At 41.7% G+C, this 16,781-nt stretch overlaps 1 protein-coding gene across 2 annotated transcripts; it reads right to left on the reverse strand.

Annotated features, from left to right (window-relative positions):
* Positions 1-8,117: 8,117 nt before the first annotated feature.
* LOC311261760 (tumor necrosis factor receptor superfamily member 10B-like) lies at positions 8,118-16,581 on the reverse strand. 2 transcript variants are annotated; one of them, XM_084360670.1, is made up of 10 exons: positions 16,486-16,581; positions 14,077-14,233; positions 13,763-13,891; positions 13,521-13,632; positions 13,243-13,334; positions 13,049-13,144; positions 11,653-11,693; positions 11,453-11,542; positions 10,223-10,253; positions 8,118-10,076 (listed from the first exon to the last, which is right to left on the reverse strand). In XM_084360670.1, the coding sequence occupies exons 1-10, from the start codon at positions 16,507-16,509 to the stop codon at positions 9,787-9,789; spliced, it is 1,062 nt and encodes a 353-aa protein (XP_084216796.1). In that variant the 5' UTR covers positions 16,510-16,581; the 3' UTR covers positions 8,118-9,786. The 2 variants fall into 2 exon arrangements, with proteins under 2 accessions (XP_084216796.1, XP_084216795.1); XM_084360669.1 differs by having other exon boundaries at positions 11,288-11,542.
* Between the last annotated feature and the right edge of the window lie 200 nt (positions 16,582-16,781).

Consider the following 16,781-nt stretch of genomic DNA (forward strand, 5'->3'; position numbering starts at 1 on the left):
ACAAAGTATGTGGGAGTTATTAGCCAAAACGCACTTTCCTTGATTATAGTGCCACCTAGTGGTGGAAATTCAGAACGACAAGAGATTATAAAATTTTTCGCCAGGTGTCATATTCCAAGTTTGGTGAGTTTTGGGGTATGTTCAGGGGTCCAAAAAGCCACCTAATGCGCAGAAGAATAATAAATAATCCTTACAGATACAGTAGGTCCTCGCACGAGATTCGTGCTCGGGCCCTAATAATTACCTGATTTTTAAGGTACATCTTTAAAGGTGCACTTATAGATCTTTCTCCTCTGATTAAAATGTCTTCCTCAAAACCACTGAGTGCAGCTTTAGGTTATTTTTTACCTGAAATCAATTGTTACTTTGAGTCTCTTAAACTTGTAACAAATAATAAATGCACTAAAGCTAAAATCTATTTTCTTTTTTGTCTTTTTTTGTGTGTTTCTGGTTTTCTGACTAATCATCTGCACATTTATATTCTAAAAAAAGATTTTAAAATGACTTTGGCAGCTCTCCACATTGTAACATCAACACTCGAATCACGACTCTACAACTCTACAATTGAATGAAATAATTCCAAGCTGTGCGCTGTGTAATAAGATGCTTTTCCCTCGGTTCTTGTGATGCTATTTTTTCTTCAGCTCTCAACCGTCAGCCTCATAATAAAATAAGATGATTAAACTTTATTGATCAACTAGGAGAAATAAGGTCGTTGCAGCACTTTGAAGCGACGAGACTCAGCAGGGGGAAAAGCACACGCATGCAATATTAAAACAAACAATAAAACGAGGGGAAATAATTAAATAATACAGCAATAAAGTTATAAACTGTATGGCCAATAAACAAGTCTGGTGTTGTATAAACATATGAATTACTAATACTGATGAAATTACTCGACTGCTCTGCCTCACAGGCTCTGAGGACGGCTGTGACGCTGTGTGAAGACGCAGGAGGAGGGCTGTGGCTGCATGTCGGCTGACCTGTAGGGATCTGTTGTGTCTCAGCTCCACCTGGAGGCAGTTTGAGTCAGTATCTTATTTGCTCTTTAGGGTAGTTGTCTGCTTCAGTGTCTCCTAAACAGCCGCAAGCTATAATAAACTTGTATGCTGAATTGGTTTTGGTCATAAAAATTACTACATTGTTAGAAAGTGCATTTTTTATTTGCATTAAAGCCGATTTATTTTGTCTACTGTGCGATTTTGTTTAATTTGCTTGTGTACACTCAGTCAGGGACAGATTAACCTCCTCAGGTGCCAACAGCAAGAAATAAACCATGGCCCTCTGTTTCTCCTGCTGTAATCACTTAGTGGTCACTTGATTAAGCACAAAATTATTCAGTAAAACGGACGATGTAAGAAAGAATAAATACCTTAAAAGTAGCTTTTAACGTCCGCCCCCTCCTTCAAGAAGAGCCCTCAAGATTATGCAAATCGTGGTGTGTTATTGTGGCCCATATCAGTTCAGTTTCAACTGAGTTTTAGCTGTGTAACAAAACCACTAACGTACTGACCACAAACCAGACTGAACCTGAAGCCTTCAGGCTCACTGAGGGTGTCGGGCTCCAGGGTGGTTTCCCCACTTTGCTCAGTTTGTGCACTTACCGTATATGCATGTAGATGACACAGTAAATGTACTTAAATTCTAATCAAATCACAATTTTAATTAGCTTTACCATTATTTCAATAGTCACTACTGATACTCTCATGTGATTCTATAGTTGAGATCATTCTTTAGACTTTAGCTGGTCTTTCATTTAATCAATTAAACAGATAAAAACAAAGAAATATCACAGATTAAGGAATATATACAATATCACAGGACTACATCATCAATCACCAATGTCAAATGCACCAGGTATGCATACAAGATAATTCCTGATAATCTGGTGCACGTATGACTTCTTGTCATACGGGCGGGGGGTGGAGAGCAATGCCCGTAAATGTTTTGACGATCTAACCACAATTTCACTTTCTGCGAGTACCATGTTACGTTATAAACCACATTTCCGTTTCAGGCTGAATGGTCTGGCAGGTTGACTTTCTGTAATACAACAGTTCTTGGAAAGATAAGAAAATAAATCGAATCTTTCCTTGAATCTTATATTCTCTGAATCTGATTGTATCGAGGACTTCATCTGAGGGAAGGTGCATCAATACAGCCCCCAAACAGAAAACCTGAGCCTCTGTCCTCGAGCGCTGTTCTCTAAAAACAGACTAGAATCGAGCTGTCAGTGGGTGCAAGTCCCTGCCTTATGTTATCAAAGTCTCTCAGATCCTCTGAGACTCCTTGAAGTGATGTTTTCAAATGCCTCTCCGAGTCCCCCCCTCGGTGTGTCCGTCCCCAGCAGCACATGTTGGGGGATGAGGATGCTTGAGTCGAGTGGGCAGAGTTGACTGTGTGACACAGACAGCTCCAGGCCTTTTGTTAGGGGGACATCTAAGTTAATGTGCTGTATTTCCTTTAGTCCTTTTGGATTGCGGCACAGCACGGACTTTGTCTCATCCTCACAGTCCTGCAGAGCCTTCTGCAGAGATGCAGACCTTAATTACAAGCTTGTGTCAAGTCTCCAGTGTCCAGAATGCGTTTCAACAACTCATATGAGTTTTTAGGAGAAAATGGAGAAGACCGAGAGTTAACAACCACGTTAGCAGCTCTCTGAGGTAAATGCTAATACCAGTATGCTCACAATGTTAACATGCTGATGTTGAGTAGGTTATGTTTTCCATATTCACCACAGTTAAAGGTCTTATTTGTGAGAAAAATGAGTTTTGAGTCTAAATACTGACGCTTTGGGACTGTAGGACGGGTCGGCCACCATCTACCTCCTGAGCTACAGCCGCCCAAGATCCACCAGTGACAGATTTCGATCATCATACCTTTTGGCCCCCATGGATCATCGCTCTCTTCTGTTTTACTATCTCCTTATATCTGAACTTCTGTAAATCTTAAGTCTTTTCACATTTTTGCTAATTATCTTGTGTTGCCTGCTCTCTTTTCCACCGTACCATGGTTGAGTGGGGGTCGTGAGACTCGTCGATGCCTCGTCTTCCTGGATCCACACTCTCCACATATATTTTATATAATTTACTTGTATCAGACATTCTGTCAATGAAATTTGTAAACTGTGATGTTGTTGTTCTGTACATGCAACATCTACTGCATGTCTGTCCGTCCTGGGAGAGGGATCCTCCTCTGTGGCTCTTCCTGAAGGGTTTTTTTTTCAATATGGCAAGTTTCCTCACTGGAATCGAGGGTCTCAGGACAGAGGATGCCGTTCACTGTCCAGATTTCATGACAGAATATTAGTGAGGATTAAATGGAAACCAAGTCACTGTTTTTACATGGATGCACTGATTAGCTGGATGTTTAAAAGTTTCGTGCAGATCACAGCAGGCAGGTGGACGCTGACGAACTTCTTTCACTTTCTGTCATCACTTGGGTTTCCTGAACTGATTCATGCTCAGATGTCTTTTATAATTTACAAATATTCACACTCAGATTCAGTTTTTTTTGTTGTTGTCCGTAAACGCACAGTGTGTCGCCCGTCTAACCATCTGATGTGCACACCAGCAGACTTCTGGGAAGAATCAGATTTTTGCAGCGGGCCAGCTCAGCGTTCACAGCCCTCACACACAAGGTGTAGAAAATATGATCCCAGCTGGGAGTCCCGACTGAAACTGACATTTTGGGTTATTATGCTGCAGAATAAGTGGAATTAATGTTTCTGCCCTGAAGCAAATTGAAGAGTCGGGACTGAAATCTGTGATGTCGCACTGATATACAGCGAGGAGCCTCTCTGTTGGCAGCGAATAGACGACTGACTTTGTGAATCAGAAATGACCCCCCTCTTATTCTGAAAAAAAAAAAAAGTCATCTTGAATTCTGTCACAGTGACCTTTTCTACCTTTTACAATTTATTCTCTGCAGAGTTGTACATCAGTATAACAAATTCAGATTAAGGAACAGGGCACATCTCCGCTCGTTTTCCAGCATAGGACATCGTATATTTTACTCTCCTCTATAGCTTCATATTTTACAGGCTGAAATCTACTTCTATTGTCCTTGAAGTCCCACAGAGTCGCCCGAAGGCCTGAAAAAGTCAGACTGAATGCCTTTTTTATTCCCTCCTCAACACTGATTAACAGAGCTCTTGGTATGAAGACTAGCAAGCTCGTTTTATTTCCTTCATACTTGGCCTGAATGGAGCGATCATCATAGCCGTCATCAAAATCAGGACCCATTCACTCAAAAATTGCACATAAGAAGTACTCAGCACCCGCTTGGAACGGCACTTACATGGATATGAGGGGGAATTGTGTAAGACAGTTTTGGGAGGAAATCTCATTTATTATTCTTGCATGAATGTAGGTACAACGGCCGTAACAATTTCAAATCAAATCGACGCTAACTGAACACTATTACAGGTATTGTGGTGCGGCAGTAAGAGCCAAACCCTTGAGTGCTTTTGTCGAAGTAAAACCAATGGCGATATTGCCGCTGGATGGCGGTTCTATCCCAGAGGCCTTTTGGTTCACGATCACAGACGCGAGGGAGAGAGAGAGGTTTTGGGTCTCTGCCCTCAGCTCCATGAAGTCCTTGGCAGCTGTGGAGAGCCAATGGAGCTGTTATCACAGAATGGGAACGAATTCTCTGGAGTGGCAGCTGGGCTTCTTGAGGTCTTCCCAATAATCACAGGAAACTGCAGTCGAATTGCTAAATTTGGGGGAAAAAAGAGGCTAAAGGACTCAAACGTGTTTCAGGGAATGAGAGTCAGACTCCTTAAAATCACATTTTAAAGGTGTATTAATTGATTAGGGGCGACATTGATATATTAAATCCTAAAGTTGATAAAGTGGCTCTATTTTTATTTATGCATTAACTGATACAGAGTCATGTTTCCGATCAATTAAAGTCCAATATTCACTTTGCTTTGAGTTCTGTTTCTGCTCCACATCCACTCCTGAAGGAAATATCTGTCGCTAAACGTTGCACTATGTTCACCAGTTAGCCACTAATACTGCCTGTCCGCCGTTAAGTATACTGATACAATCCCAGGTCGACAAATACAAATAATTCGCCACACCCCTCGGTGTCTCGAACAGATGAACGAGTTAACCTTTAGCATCTGCAAAAAGGTCTGAGTTGTGTCTGAGTTAAAGGTTTGGTAATCTTAAAGGTCGTATTTGTAAGTTGATTTTTCAATCACTGATGTTTGGGTTTCCTAACTCGTCAAAAGCTGAAGTTTAAGGATGGTATGTCGGGACGGTCCCACCCCAAAGCAAGACTCAAAAATCAGCTCTCCTTAAAATAGGACCTTGAAGGCAGCAAAGCTACATGGTTACACATCAACTTCATAATGTCAAAACCGCTATTGATTCACATTCTGTTGATAGCTGTGATTCATTTCATTCCTTTGCTGCACTGACATGATCCAGTGTCTCTACCTGAATAGAAATATGTCTGTGAAATCACGCCAGAATCAAAGTGTGACTCAGTCCTCATTCACAGTCACGGGTTTTCTTCCGCAGTTGATTTTCATGTGCAAGACTAAACCTGCCAGGTCAGCTGGTGCTTCATCCCTCTCATGTTTACACCTGATGCTCTGCAGCCAGCATCCACATCTTATTTCCATTTGTTGGAATGGCAGAGGTCTGTGTTCTCTAAACGGGGTCCGGCTGTAGAGCTGACTCACCAACGAGGGAGGCTGATAGGAAGACGCTGAAAATACATCTGTGAATTTATACTGGGTGATATGTACATTGATCAGTTTTATTTATTTTCTCCTTGTAAAATGCTACATGACAAAGCCAGAGCTCTTTTTCAGTGCTCGGTGATTTCAGTGGTCAAGCGTCTTTTGTATTTCATGTAACAAAGTACAACACGGCCGCTGAGCAGCCGCGCGCTCAGATCTTTAATGGATATGTACCTTCAAATCACCTTTTTTCCTGAGTGGTAATTTGGCCGGTGCGCTAGACGGCTGCGACAGAATGAATGTTTGATAATGGTCTCAGCGAGCATTAGTTTGATGCATGAGAGTCAGAAAACTGATTGGTTACAGCAGAGGTATCATTTAGCCGAATGTTCCTGCGACACCTCTATTAAATGCTCTGGCTCCGGGTACACACACACCGTAGGGCTGGAATCTGAATTTACGGACACAGTTATCCCATCAACATTCATAATGGTAATGTAAGCCAAAGACACTTGTCATGAGTGTAAATGAACGACTAACGCAGCGTGTAATACAACCTGCTGAATGACGAAGAAGAAAACGAGGCAGCAAACCGCAGAAATTATTGGCAAGTGAAGGAACGTCTGATTAGCTCATGAAGACGGATTCATGAGCAGATGCAGAACTTATGTTTGTGCATTTAAAGGTGTGATACGTTTACATTTTAGCTAGAAAAAAAAAATAACCCAAATAATCACCAGAATGTGAAGAAACAAGAGTTTTGACATTATAGTGTCTATGTATCGCCTTGCAGAGATATCTGCTTAAGTTAGCATGCTAACCAGCTAGCCCAGACTCCCGCCCTCGCGCTGTGGACACCCACTCTTCCCCAGTGCTCCGAGCTCCCTGTCCACACCACTAACTGCACGACTTACTGAGCTAATTAGCTAACAGCAGCTACAGTGAGCAGCTACAGTGAGCAGCAGTAAGCGGTAACTGTGGTGATATGTGCCCCCCCCCACCCCACTGAGTGAAAGAGTCAGAGAAAAATGGCGTAAAAGTTTTGGCGAATCCCTTAAAACCTTATGGATGAGCTCACACACGGCAGAGAAAGACGCATCCACCCATCAACCTCGGCCAACTGCAGCAAATGCCAAAGTCCAGGAGCTCAGCAGGGCGTAACGTTTCCTCTGCTGAGTCACTGTCGCAGCATGTAGCAGCTGGGTGATGCAAGTACTGAACAGAGGTGTGTTTTGTTTAGACAGGACCGTCAGCAGCATTCCTCAGCATTAAAGCTGCTGCTTTAACTTGACAAAATGGTGACTTCTGCCAGTTACATGTAACTGCCTGTTGACTTGAATTAATTATTTAATTATTTCATTAGTCTGAAAAGTGTCCCGTTAGACCGAACGCACATTTGTCTGACAGCCTTTATACTTCTGCTCCACGAGGCGACATCATGGAGTTTGAGTCCACTACATTTATTTGACCACATTAATTACAAGTCAGATTACTAATGTAACATATAAATCAACCAATACATTATAACATATTATTATGAATTAAAGGTGCATTATGTAGTTTGGGGGAATAAATGTTAATCAGAAGAGAAAGATCTTCATTTACTTATTTTTTATTACTGAATAAACAACCTCTTTGTTTTCATGACTGAAGAAACAGACACAATTTCATACTGTTTTACTTTGTTTATATGTGGCGGACCCTGCCACCTTTCTAGCTTCAAACAGTGTTCTGGGACCTTATTTTCCTCTGAGAACAGCTGGTTTATTCACTTATGGAAAAGATAAATATTCTGGGTTTGTATTATTACCTCATTAATATAGTAAATATAAAAATTCTGAGTTTGAATTTCTTCTTCGAAACTACACAGTGCTGCTTTAAAACACACCATTATATAAAATACTGAAATGGGACATCCTGCACAATGATCACTTTTACTTTTGGCACCTTTAGGTATATTTGCATGCAGTTGGCAGGAGTTGAATGCATTTTCCATTACACAACCGAAACAGGTAAGAGGCTTATTCTCCTGGTCACAACACCACAATAGAAAAAGAAGCCCCGCTGATGGAGGAGGCAAAGAGGGTGAAGGAAAGAGATCGAAACTGAGGTGAAGCAAGAGTGAACAGACGGCCATTGACTCGATCAGCATGTAACAAAACCTGCCTACTTATTAATACAACCAGGTGTTTAACGCTGCAGCCGTGTTGCTAATTACCACAGTGAAACACAAGGAGGGGGAATTTGAAGCGTAGTTCGTTTTTGAGCGAACGTTGGAAATGTTGAGGTGCGGCCAGTCATCCAGCTAGCACACGTGCTCAACCCAATGTAGTGTACAGTATGAAATTACTGTGTGTGAACAGAAACCTCTACCCAAACTTAAAACATGTCGTATCAGTCAAAACAAACAAGAGAAAGGATGGAAGTTTTTAGTCTTTTATTTTTCTTTACATATTCCAGTCAAGACATTTTCTTTGTCCTCCAACTTGAACTCAGAAATCAAATTGTTAAATTTTTCTGTAAAAAAAAAAAGAAAACTTTCTATTCTGTAAAATAAAACCATAAAATGGATGCGACAGAAACTACAGGAACTGAAAGAGAGACAGAAGCAACAGACATGACAGCCATTATGTAACATTTCCATTCACCCGTTATAAAAAAAGGCAGACAAGGCACTTTGATGGCCCTCAGTAATGTAGAAAATTACTCAGGGTGAGTAATGTAACTATTGAGCAGAAGCACAACACACACTGGAGATAAGAAACATGAATTCATTGTGATCAGGTGATTTCAGGACAGGAACCACGATCAAGACAAACGCTGTCAATCACAAGTATACAACACAGTCAGGCAGAGAAAACACTTTAAATAAAAAATTAAATATCACTACTCTCCATCATAATAACTTCATATACTTGTACAATCCCATTTGATCTCTGGGCATTTTGTTTAATGTTTCACTTGTTCTGTTGCTCAGTCAGCGCGACCAGTAAAAAAAACATTCATTCCAGCGTACAGGAGCTAGTCAGATACACCTGAATAAATAAAACACCTCTTAAGCAACAAAACAATCATCAGTAAGGTCTGATGAACACCACAGTCACTGTCTTTGGGTGTGGGCTTGTTTTACTCGTCAGTAAAAAGACGTCTTTGAACGTTTAAGTCGCGAGACAGCACCAACAACACTTTTGGTAATGAAAATCTTCACCGATCACTCCACGTAGGACTGAACGGGATAAATAAAAAAATGCATTCAAGCTGTCGAGATCAAAACAAGCATGTAATCAAGCAAGATTTTACTAAACAACACTGTACATTTCCTCATCACAGCTGTGCAAGTGCAGTAAAACATGCACTTTGAAAGTGGTTTTTTTTTTGTTTGTTTTTCACCAGAAGCACGCTATGGGCAGTCCTTGTGTATTTGTACTTGGTCCAATCTTCTTGGACAAGGAAGACGAAGCTACAAGGACCTGGCACCATAAAGGTATATCCATGAGACTACAGTCAGTACTCATGACCTCTCTTTTGTGAGTTTTTTTTTTTATGCAGTAGCCTTGCGAGTTGCTCATCCAACAGAATTGGACGATATAAAAGCTCGCTCCAGCAAGGACTTAGCACCACACTCATGAGACTACAGTACTCTTTTTTTTTTTTTTTTTTGAGGACTTTCTTTTTTTGTAGGCTTGCGGGTTGTTAATCCGACCAGCATTGGACGTTATGAAAACTCCATGAAGGACTGGACACCAGAAGGTATGTCCATGACCATGAGACTGCACCAACTCCTGCCCTCTTTTTTTTTTTTTTTTGAGAGCTTTTTTTGTGGCAGGCAGCCTTGTGAGTTGCTAATCTGACCAGTAGAGGACGACATAAAAGCTAACGCCATCGTGGTCTTCACACCGTAAGAGATATTCATGAGACTATGTACTCACGCCTTCTCTGTTAAAATGTTTACCAAGGAACAACTATGAGCAGTAGCCTTCCGATAGCGATGCTCGTCCAACCAGTACCGGATGGTGCAGAAGCATACAGCAACAAGTACGTCACACCATTAATGGTATTCTCGAGACTTTACATTTTCGATTCACCTCTCGTTAATCTTCGCAGAAGTAATGATCGTTGTGAATAGCTTTTTCCTTGACTGTCTCAGCTGTTCGCCTCAGATTCAAAACAAGTAACACTTTGAGCAGGTCATTTAAGCTGGCGTCTTTGCCCTCTTTCTCCACCCAAATATTCAGCAAGTCATGAATCTTGTCCTCGTAGAGGAGGTCCTCTTTGCTTTTGATCACATTGTCGTTTATCCCGAGGTGACGGAAGAATCTCCTGTGTTGGTTAAAGTCGATGTCTTCAAAATACTCGAAGCATTTCCTCAGAGACTCTTCCCCTGCGAACAAAAGACAAAAGACCTTCATTCAGACAAACCCAAGCTCACCCAGGTGTTTTATCAACACTCTGGTAATAACATTTATTGTTATTATTATGAACTTGTACTAACATCTGAGAGAAGGAATGAAAATGAAAACACTTTACCGTTCACAGGAACAAGCTTGGGAAAAGCTTCCTAAATGACAAAACAGAGAAACAATGAGTCAAAAACGAGTCATAAACTGCCGCGCCTGTTAACACATCTCATCTCTTCTTCAGTTACTTGCTGATCAGCTCCTCCACCCGTTTGCCAAACAAGTTTCTAAAAATTGCAAAGATGTATTTCAGGTTTGAATGTTATGAATGCAGGCTGATATGGAAAGTTTGTTAATCTTTAACAGGTGCAATAAGGGAACATGTGACTCATCAACTTCAGCTTCCAACAGTGTCAACACAAGTCTGAACAAAACAATTAAAAGATGGCCGGCAAATGTGTCGCTATGCAGACGACGACGTGTTTTCACCATGTAAATGTGAAGTAAATCAACTGTGAGTCACTGGGATTAATCTTAATTTAGAGCAATTATCAGGAACCTTAAATAAGATTAGAGTGAATAAAGTAATTACCATAATGATGTTGGAAATAATAATTTGTGAAATTTACAGTGTGTTTCAGTCACTTCTACGCTTAAGGTCATCTCATAGACAACTTGTGCATTATTCATCATCCCCACAGTAATCATGTAATTGAACTGCAATATCAGAAATAAACAATATTAGTTATGAGATTAAAGTCAGTTTTGAACGGAGCTTGTTTCATCCTCATGCAATGAAGGAAAACGCCTTCGTATAAAGCCTTGAAGGGCAACATGCCACCACATATCAGCTCAATATTAAACTGGTTCAACACAAACTATTGATTGTATAATGCTCAACGCACTTACATTTAAACTTGATAGTTATACCTATAGGTCAGTTTAAGACTTTGATTTCAAACTACTCAGCATTTGAATGTAACTGTAAATGACTACGTGCTGTTTTAACAAGTCAGCTGTACAGTTTTCATGCACTCTGTCATGTAAGAGTCAAAGTGGGTGAACTGGAGGAGGAAGCCAGATCGGAGAAACCCGACAGCGTTAATTAATTCATTAAGAGAGATGAGCAGTAAAGCAGGTGAGAAGGACAGAAGCAGGGATGGAAGCAGGGGTTAAAATGAGCTGGCAGTCTCACCCTCTCGTCGGGCTGCGGGGGGACGATGTGCCTGGCTTGGGGGGGAGATGCGGGGGCTGGGTACAAGGGCAGGCTGGTTAGACTGTGCTGGGAGTTACTGGCTGAGCTGTTGAGGCTGTCGAACAGCTTTTTGCGCTCGTCCTCGATACAAGCGTAGGCTCTCACCAGTGTCCGGGGCAGCCTCAGGCTCGAGCGGCTAAGACTTTGGGGTTCTCCGTTCCTCCCCTCCTCAGTGGAGCAGTTGTCATTGTGATGCTGGAGAGGATGAGGGACATGTTCAAATAGACATCCTTTGTCCTTCTGAAGAAAGAGTCATTCTAAAACTTCTTTATTTTATTCTGTCTTTGGTACATTAGGAGACTCACCTCTCCAGCTTTCAGGCCGCCAGGTAGATCTCTCTGAGAATCTGAAGACAGAATGTGAGGAGAGGATTATTCAACTTTAAGAAAAGTCCCCAAAAGTCCACAAGCAGCTATCTGACAAACTAACGAGACTTGAATTTAATTTAATTTGGTGAATCAACAAAGTGCTGCCGCTCTCTTTGTGTTCGAGCCTTCATTGCAGAGCAGGGTATTTTCACAGGTCAGCTCTGAAACCCGACTGCTACGGTGCCAGTTTGTTCTGGATCGGGTGGAGTTTACCAACAGCGAGGTAGACAGCAGAGAATCGAGAGGTATTTCACTGTACTTGCCGAAAGCAGTCCAGTGAACAATGACTACACACCTACAGGCTGTGATACTGACGTCAAACCTACTACACCCAATTCCATCTGCCATGGCACCTGCACAATCAACGTCATACCGGCCATTTAATGTTCCTGTTAAGCAGGTTTCTGCGCTCGTACTGCTGCAACAACATGCATCATTGTTGGCAAAGGCTGTGTGGAGCAGAGCCCATGTGTGACAAAGATGCAGAGCTGTGTCATCACTGATCTCTTCTCATTACTAAAAAACACCGAGTAAACAACTTGTTGCTGTGAATCAAATAACTACAGTCTTACTAATGAAACAAATCTCACTGTGGCTAATGAAGGACGTACGTTGCGTTTTAAGCTAAACCCCGCTAGCCCTGTTAGGGCGGTGCATGTGCATCGAAGCGTGAAGTGGTCAAGCATCTGGTTGAAGAGATCGGGCCGTACGTTTTTTAATGGGCCTTAACATGTGCAATGGTAACCACTTTAAACAACGGCCTGATCAGTCAATAGCACATCTTTCAAGTAAAAATACCAAACATTCTTAATTGAAAGGATTTGCTGGATTTGATTAAAAGGTCATGAAAATAATCATTAGTTGCTGTCCAAGAGCTTATTTATTTAACGGCCTTGGGCCCTGCAGTTTGGTTTTCCCAAGAATCACACACTTTTTCTGAGAATGGGATTAAAATGTACAAAGTTATGACACAGCAGAAATGTTTTGAGTGTGTCCAGAAGTTTCTTTGTGGTGTCAACTGAACAGCTGTTATTAATGGATGCATCAGTACCCACAAGGGTGGACCGGCATTATCCCAGCGTCAAGTCATAATCTGCACTCGGGCGAGAATATGATCAGACGTCAACGATCACGTACGCTATAATTTCCCTTTTCTAAAAATCAGATCAGATCAGATCAGTCTTAATTTCCTGACTGCACCCGTCAGTGTCAAAATGAGTATTTAATAATGTTTTTAAAACCCTGAAATGTCGAGTCACGTCTCCTCATATGCATGTCATTGTTATCAAAACTTGTAAATGAAGATTGGTTTTATTTTTAGATTTCCACCTACCTGTTGATCGACGTCTCCTCAGCCACACTAATGCTACCACGATTGCCACGACAAAAACCAGTAAAACAATCAAAATCACAATCCACGGGACCTTTGCTGGTGAAACACAAAAAGATAATTGACCACCGTTAGCACAATTATATGGTCATAATAAGGAAGGACGTACAGAGTGATGGGCGTGAGGCGGCGTCTACCTGAGGAGGAGCCGGGGTTTGAGTGGATCTTCTTGCACTCCGTGTTGGCAGTAGGGGTGCAGTTCCTCACCGTCACTTCATCTTTAGCACACCTAGTTCAGACAGGCAAAAAAGATGGATTAAAAACACGAAGGACTTTTAAAAAAAATGAGCAATGCCGTTTTGAGAATATACTACAATGGAGAAATAAGTGAAATAAAAGAGGATCTTTCTCCCACCACTCACGTTGAATGAACCAGGCATCAGGTGTGTGGTCCGTTCGGTTTGCACAGACTCACCTTGAACACAACTTGCACGCCTCACATGCTTCGTCGGGAGCACAAAATCTTCCCGGTTTGCACTGACATTCGGCATCCTGACTGTGAACGCACGCCCTTACAATTTCCTGATCTGAGAAAGCGACATGAAAAAGACCTTGTTAAGTCAGAGTTTATGCTCAGAGCACTTTGAAAAGGTTGAATATTGATTTTTTCTTCCACGTCCTTCCAATCGATCGCGTTCGACCGTCAAGCCAAATTACCTTCGCGACACGTTGTGCAGCGTATGCACCCCTTCAGACTGTTGCTGTGCACGGTGTATGTCCCGTCGTCGCACTCCACACACTCCCCCTTCTGTCTCGCTGTGGTGCAGGGAGACACCAGGCGTGTACCTAAAACAAACAAGCACACCTTCTTAATTGAGTTTTCAACTGGACCTGTCACTTTTGGCTAAATAATAACCGATCACGATCAGGCTCGACCTGCTTCACAGCTCTGCTGATGGATCTCTGGTCTGAGCCGGTGACAGAACTTAAGTCTCAGTGGAGTAAATCAAGTCTGGTTCCATGTGGCTTACCAGCTGGACAGTTTAGGCAGCAGATGTTGCCGTGCGGGTACTCCAGGTTCTCCGTGCAGTGGACGTCTCGCTGTGTCCTGCTCCCTCCCACGTCGAGGCCTGGCTGCAGCAGCAGAACCCCCAAGGGTTTGGAAAGCACGACCAATAGAAAAAAAACCTTCAGGAGAGAAATACAACAGCATTTAAAAGAAAAAAAAAATAAATAAAAATATATATATATATATTTTATACTCAGAGCTGCTTTTCAATTTTTGGATTGACAAAAAAATAAATCAGCAACAATTAAAATAATAGATAAAATTATTATTTTATCTTAATATTAGAGAAAATTATAGGAAATCTTTTTTAAAGGACTGGACACATTTAAATATGTCCGCTTCTGTTTTGGTAAATTAAAAATAATTGAAAATGAAATCATAACTAATCAATTACAGAATCTGACATTTTATGGACCAAATGATTAAAAAGGGGCAGTGCGTAGTTTAGGAGCGGAAACTGAAACTTATTTTTTTCCATAACTGAATAAACAAGCTGTTCTCAGAGGAGAATAAGGTCCCAGAACACTGTTTGAAGCTAGAAAGGTGGCGGGGTCCGCCACATATAAACAAAGTAAAACTGTGTTGTCCTTTAAGGTCAGTTTGTTTATTCAGTTTGACTAATCAATAATGAAATAATCATTAGTCACAGGAAGTCTTAATTTGATATAATCAAGTAATGATAATATTTTTCTTGTTTCACCTCAAATGTAGTCAGATCATTAGATCATAATTAACTGAACATCTTTGGACTGTTGGTAGGAAGAAGAAGTCAACATGGACTTTGAGGGATTGTGATGAAGATGTTATAAAATAACATAACACAGCCCTTTTTATATTAATATTAATTTGACTTATTAAAACTTAAGGAACAATACAGCACAGTATTGTATAGCCCAGTCTTTTTATGGCCGTCTACATTCCTCTGTCAACACGTCAGGTCCGCTCACAGGAAACAAGTTGTTTGCTAAGGAATACTTATCAGAAGGTTTTTTATACCGCAGACAAATAAAACACTGAGTCATTATTCTCTTTAAGCTTCCTTGCTCTACAGATAATATTCAAGATGATGCAACACCCTCCTGATCAGGCCACAGGCTGATCTGAGCAGGTGGAAACGATGGAGAGGGGGATTTCCTTCAGACGCGCTTACTCAATCTGCAGAGCAGGAGAACAGCCTGATGGAGGTGGTGCTGCAGAGCTGAGCGATGTAAGAGCAGCCGTCCTAAACTTACAGGTCTTACGAGAACTTTTACTGATTCAAGTCGGCTGAACACAAACAGGATGTGTCCAAGTACAGTCCAAACCTGGCCAGGTTGACACAATAACCTAATAAGGCAATCAGGCGTACCAAATTTCCCTCCACGCCCATTATTTCACAATACCTGCTGCCCTACCTTTCAAGAAAAATCACATGCCTGGGCATCGCCCCACAAGCACAAACACATGTGTCATTTACCGCCTTCATTTGTACATTATAATGGAATGCTTAAAACTCATTTAAGGTTATTAAAAAATAGAATAAGTCTGATAGACCTTATCTGGCGTAAAGGGGACAAAAACATACATCACTCCATTCAAAAAACGTTGGATGCAAGCTTGTTTAACGACGCAGGAAAACACAAGACATTTTAATTACAATATATACACATGTTCTGAGTCTTCAGGAGCCAGCCTGTAAATCGGCGTGTGTATAATCCACAAAAAGGCTCTTCATTTAGATAAGATTCAAACTTTTTTGGGCAGTTCCCCACTCGTTTACAGGAGACATAACTGCGTTTACCAAGCAAATCTGAACAAAGTAAAACAGCCGTATTGAGGAGAGATTACTAGTAATTATAAAAATATGATTTCCCCAGAATTTCATACACATGTTCCTGTGGCAATTTACAAGAGCACTTTAAATCGACACATTTCTGAACAGATATTCGCGCAACACAGGAGGAAGACACCCGGTTCAGAGCGAGAGGAGTTTGAATGAAGTTTTGAGGAGTCGATGAGGAATTTCACACCAAACACACACACACACACACACACACACACACACACACACACACACACACACTGACAGAGAAACGTGACATTTCACGAAGAGGCTTGTGTGGACACCAACCAGAAAACACCAGACCCGATTACATTTCCCCTGAATTAAACCTTCTGATTAACTGGATTATATTCGGCAGCATGTGTCCATGATTAACACTCTGATACTCGGAGAACAGCTGACTCTGGGACGGGCCTGCTCGTGAGAAAACACTTTTCGGATGCGGTTAACAGAAATGACTCGACACGAGTTTAATGAATTGTTCTCTCACTTTGAGGAAACGCCGTCCTGTCCCCGCAGCAGAGACTAACTGTAGAAAAAGACGCTCACCTCATGGTGTTTGGACTCTCTCATGCTGTCATGTGTAAAAAAAAAAAGTCCAGAATCCAGACTTCACCTGGTTCCTTCCACACCTGAAGTCTGGAGCGCGTCTGCCTCAAAGTTCAGCTCAGGTGTGACGTCTTTCGCTTAATGACGATGACGTTTCAGGATGGGCGGGGCCAGAGCGTGTCTCCCACAGCTACAGTCCATCCCACAGTCATGGGGCCAAACACGGAGGAGGCTGCGCATGAACCGAGGACACACGCAGCACTGATGGAGGAAGTGTCACACTGCAGAGTGCAGAC

The sequence above is a fragment of the Pagrus pagrus genome (genome assembly GCF_965226575.1).
Source record: "Pagrus pagrus genome assembly, chromosome: 8".
Taxonomy (NCBI): Eukaryota; Metazoa; Chordata; class Actinopteri; order Spariformes; family Sparidae; genus Pagrus; species Pagrus pagrus.

Coding starts and splice junctions, on each gene's coding strand:
- LOC311261760 (XM_084360669.1), bottom strand. CDS start 16,509: ATGAGAGAGTCCAAACACCATGAG. Junction 13,892..14,076: donor CTGCCTAAACTGTCCAGCTG/GTAAGCCACATG, acceptor TGTTTGTTTTAG/GTACACGCCTGGTGTCTCCC. Junction 11,543..11,652: donor GCGGCCTGAAAGCTGGAGAG/GTGAGTCTCCTA, acceptor CATCCTCTCCAG/CATCACAATGACAACTGCTC.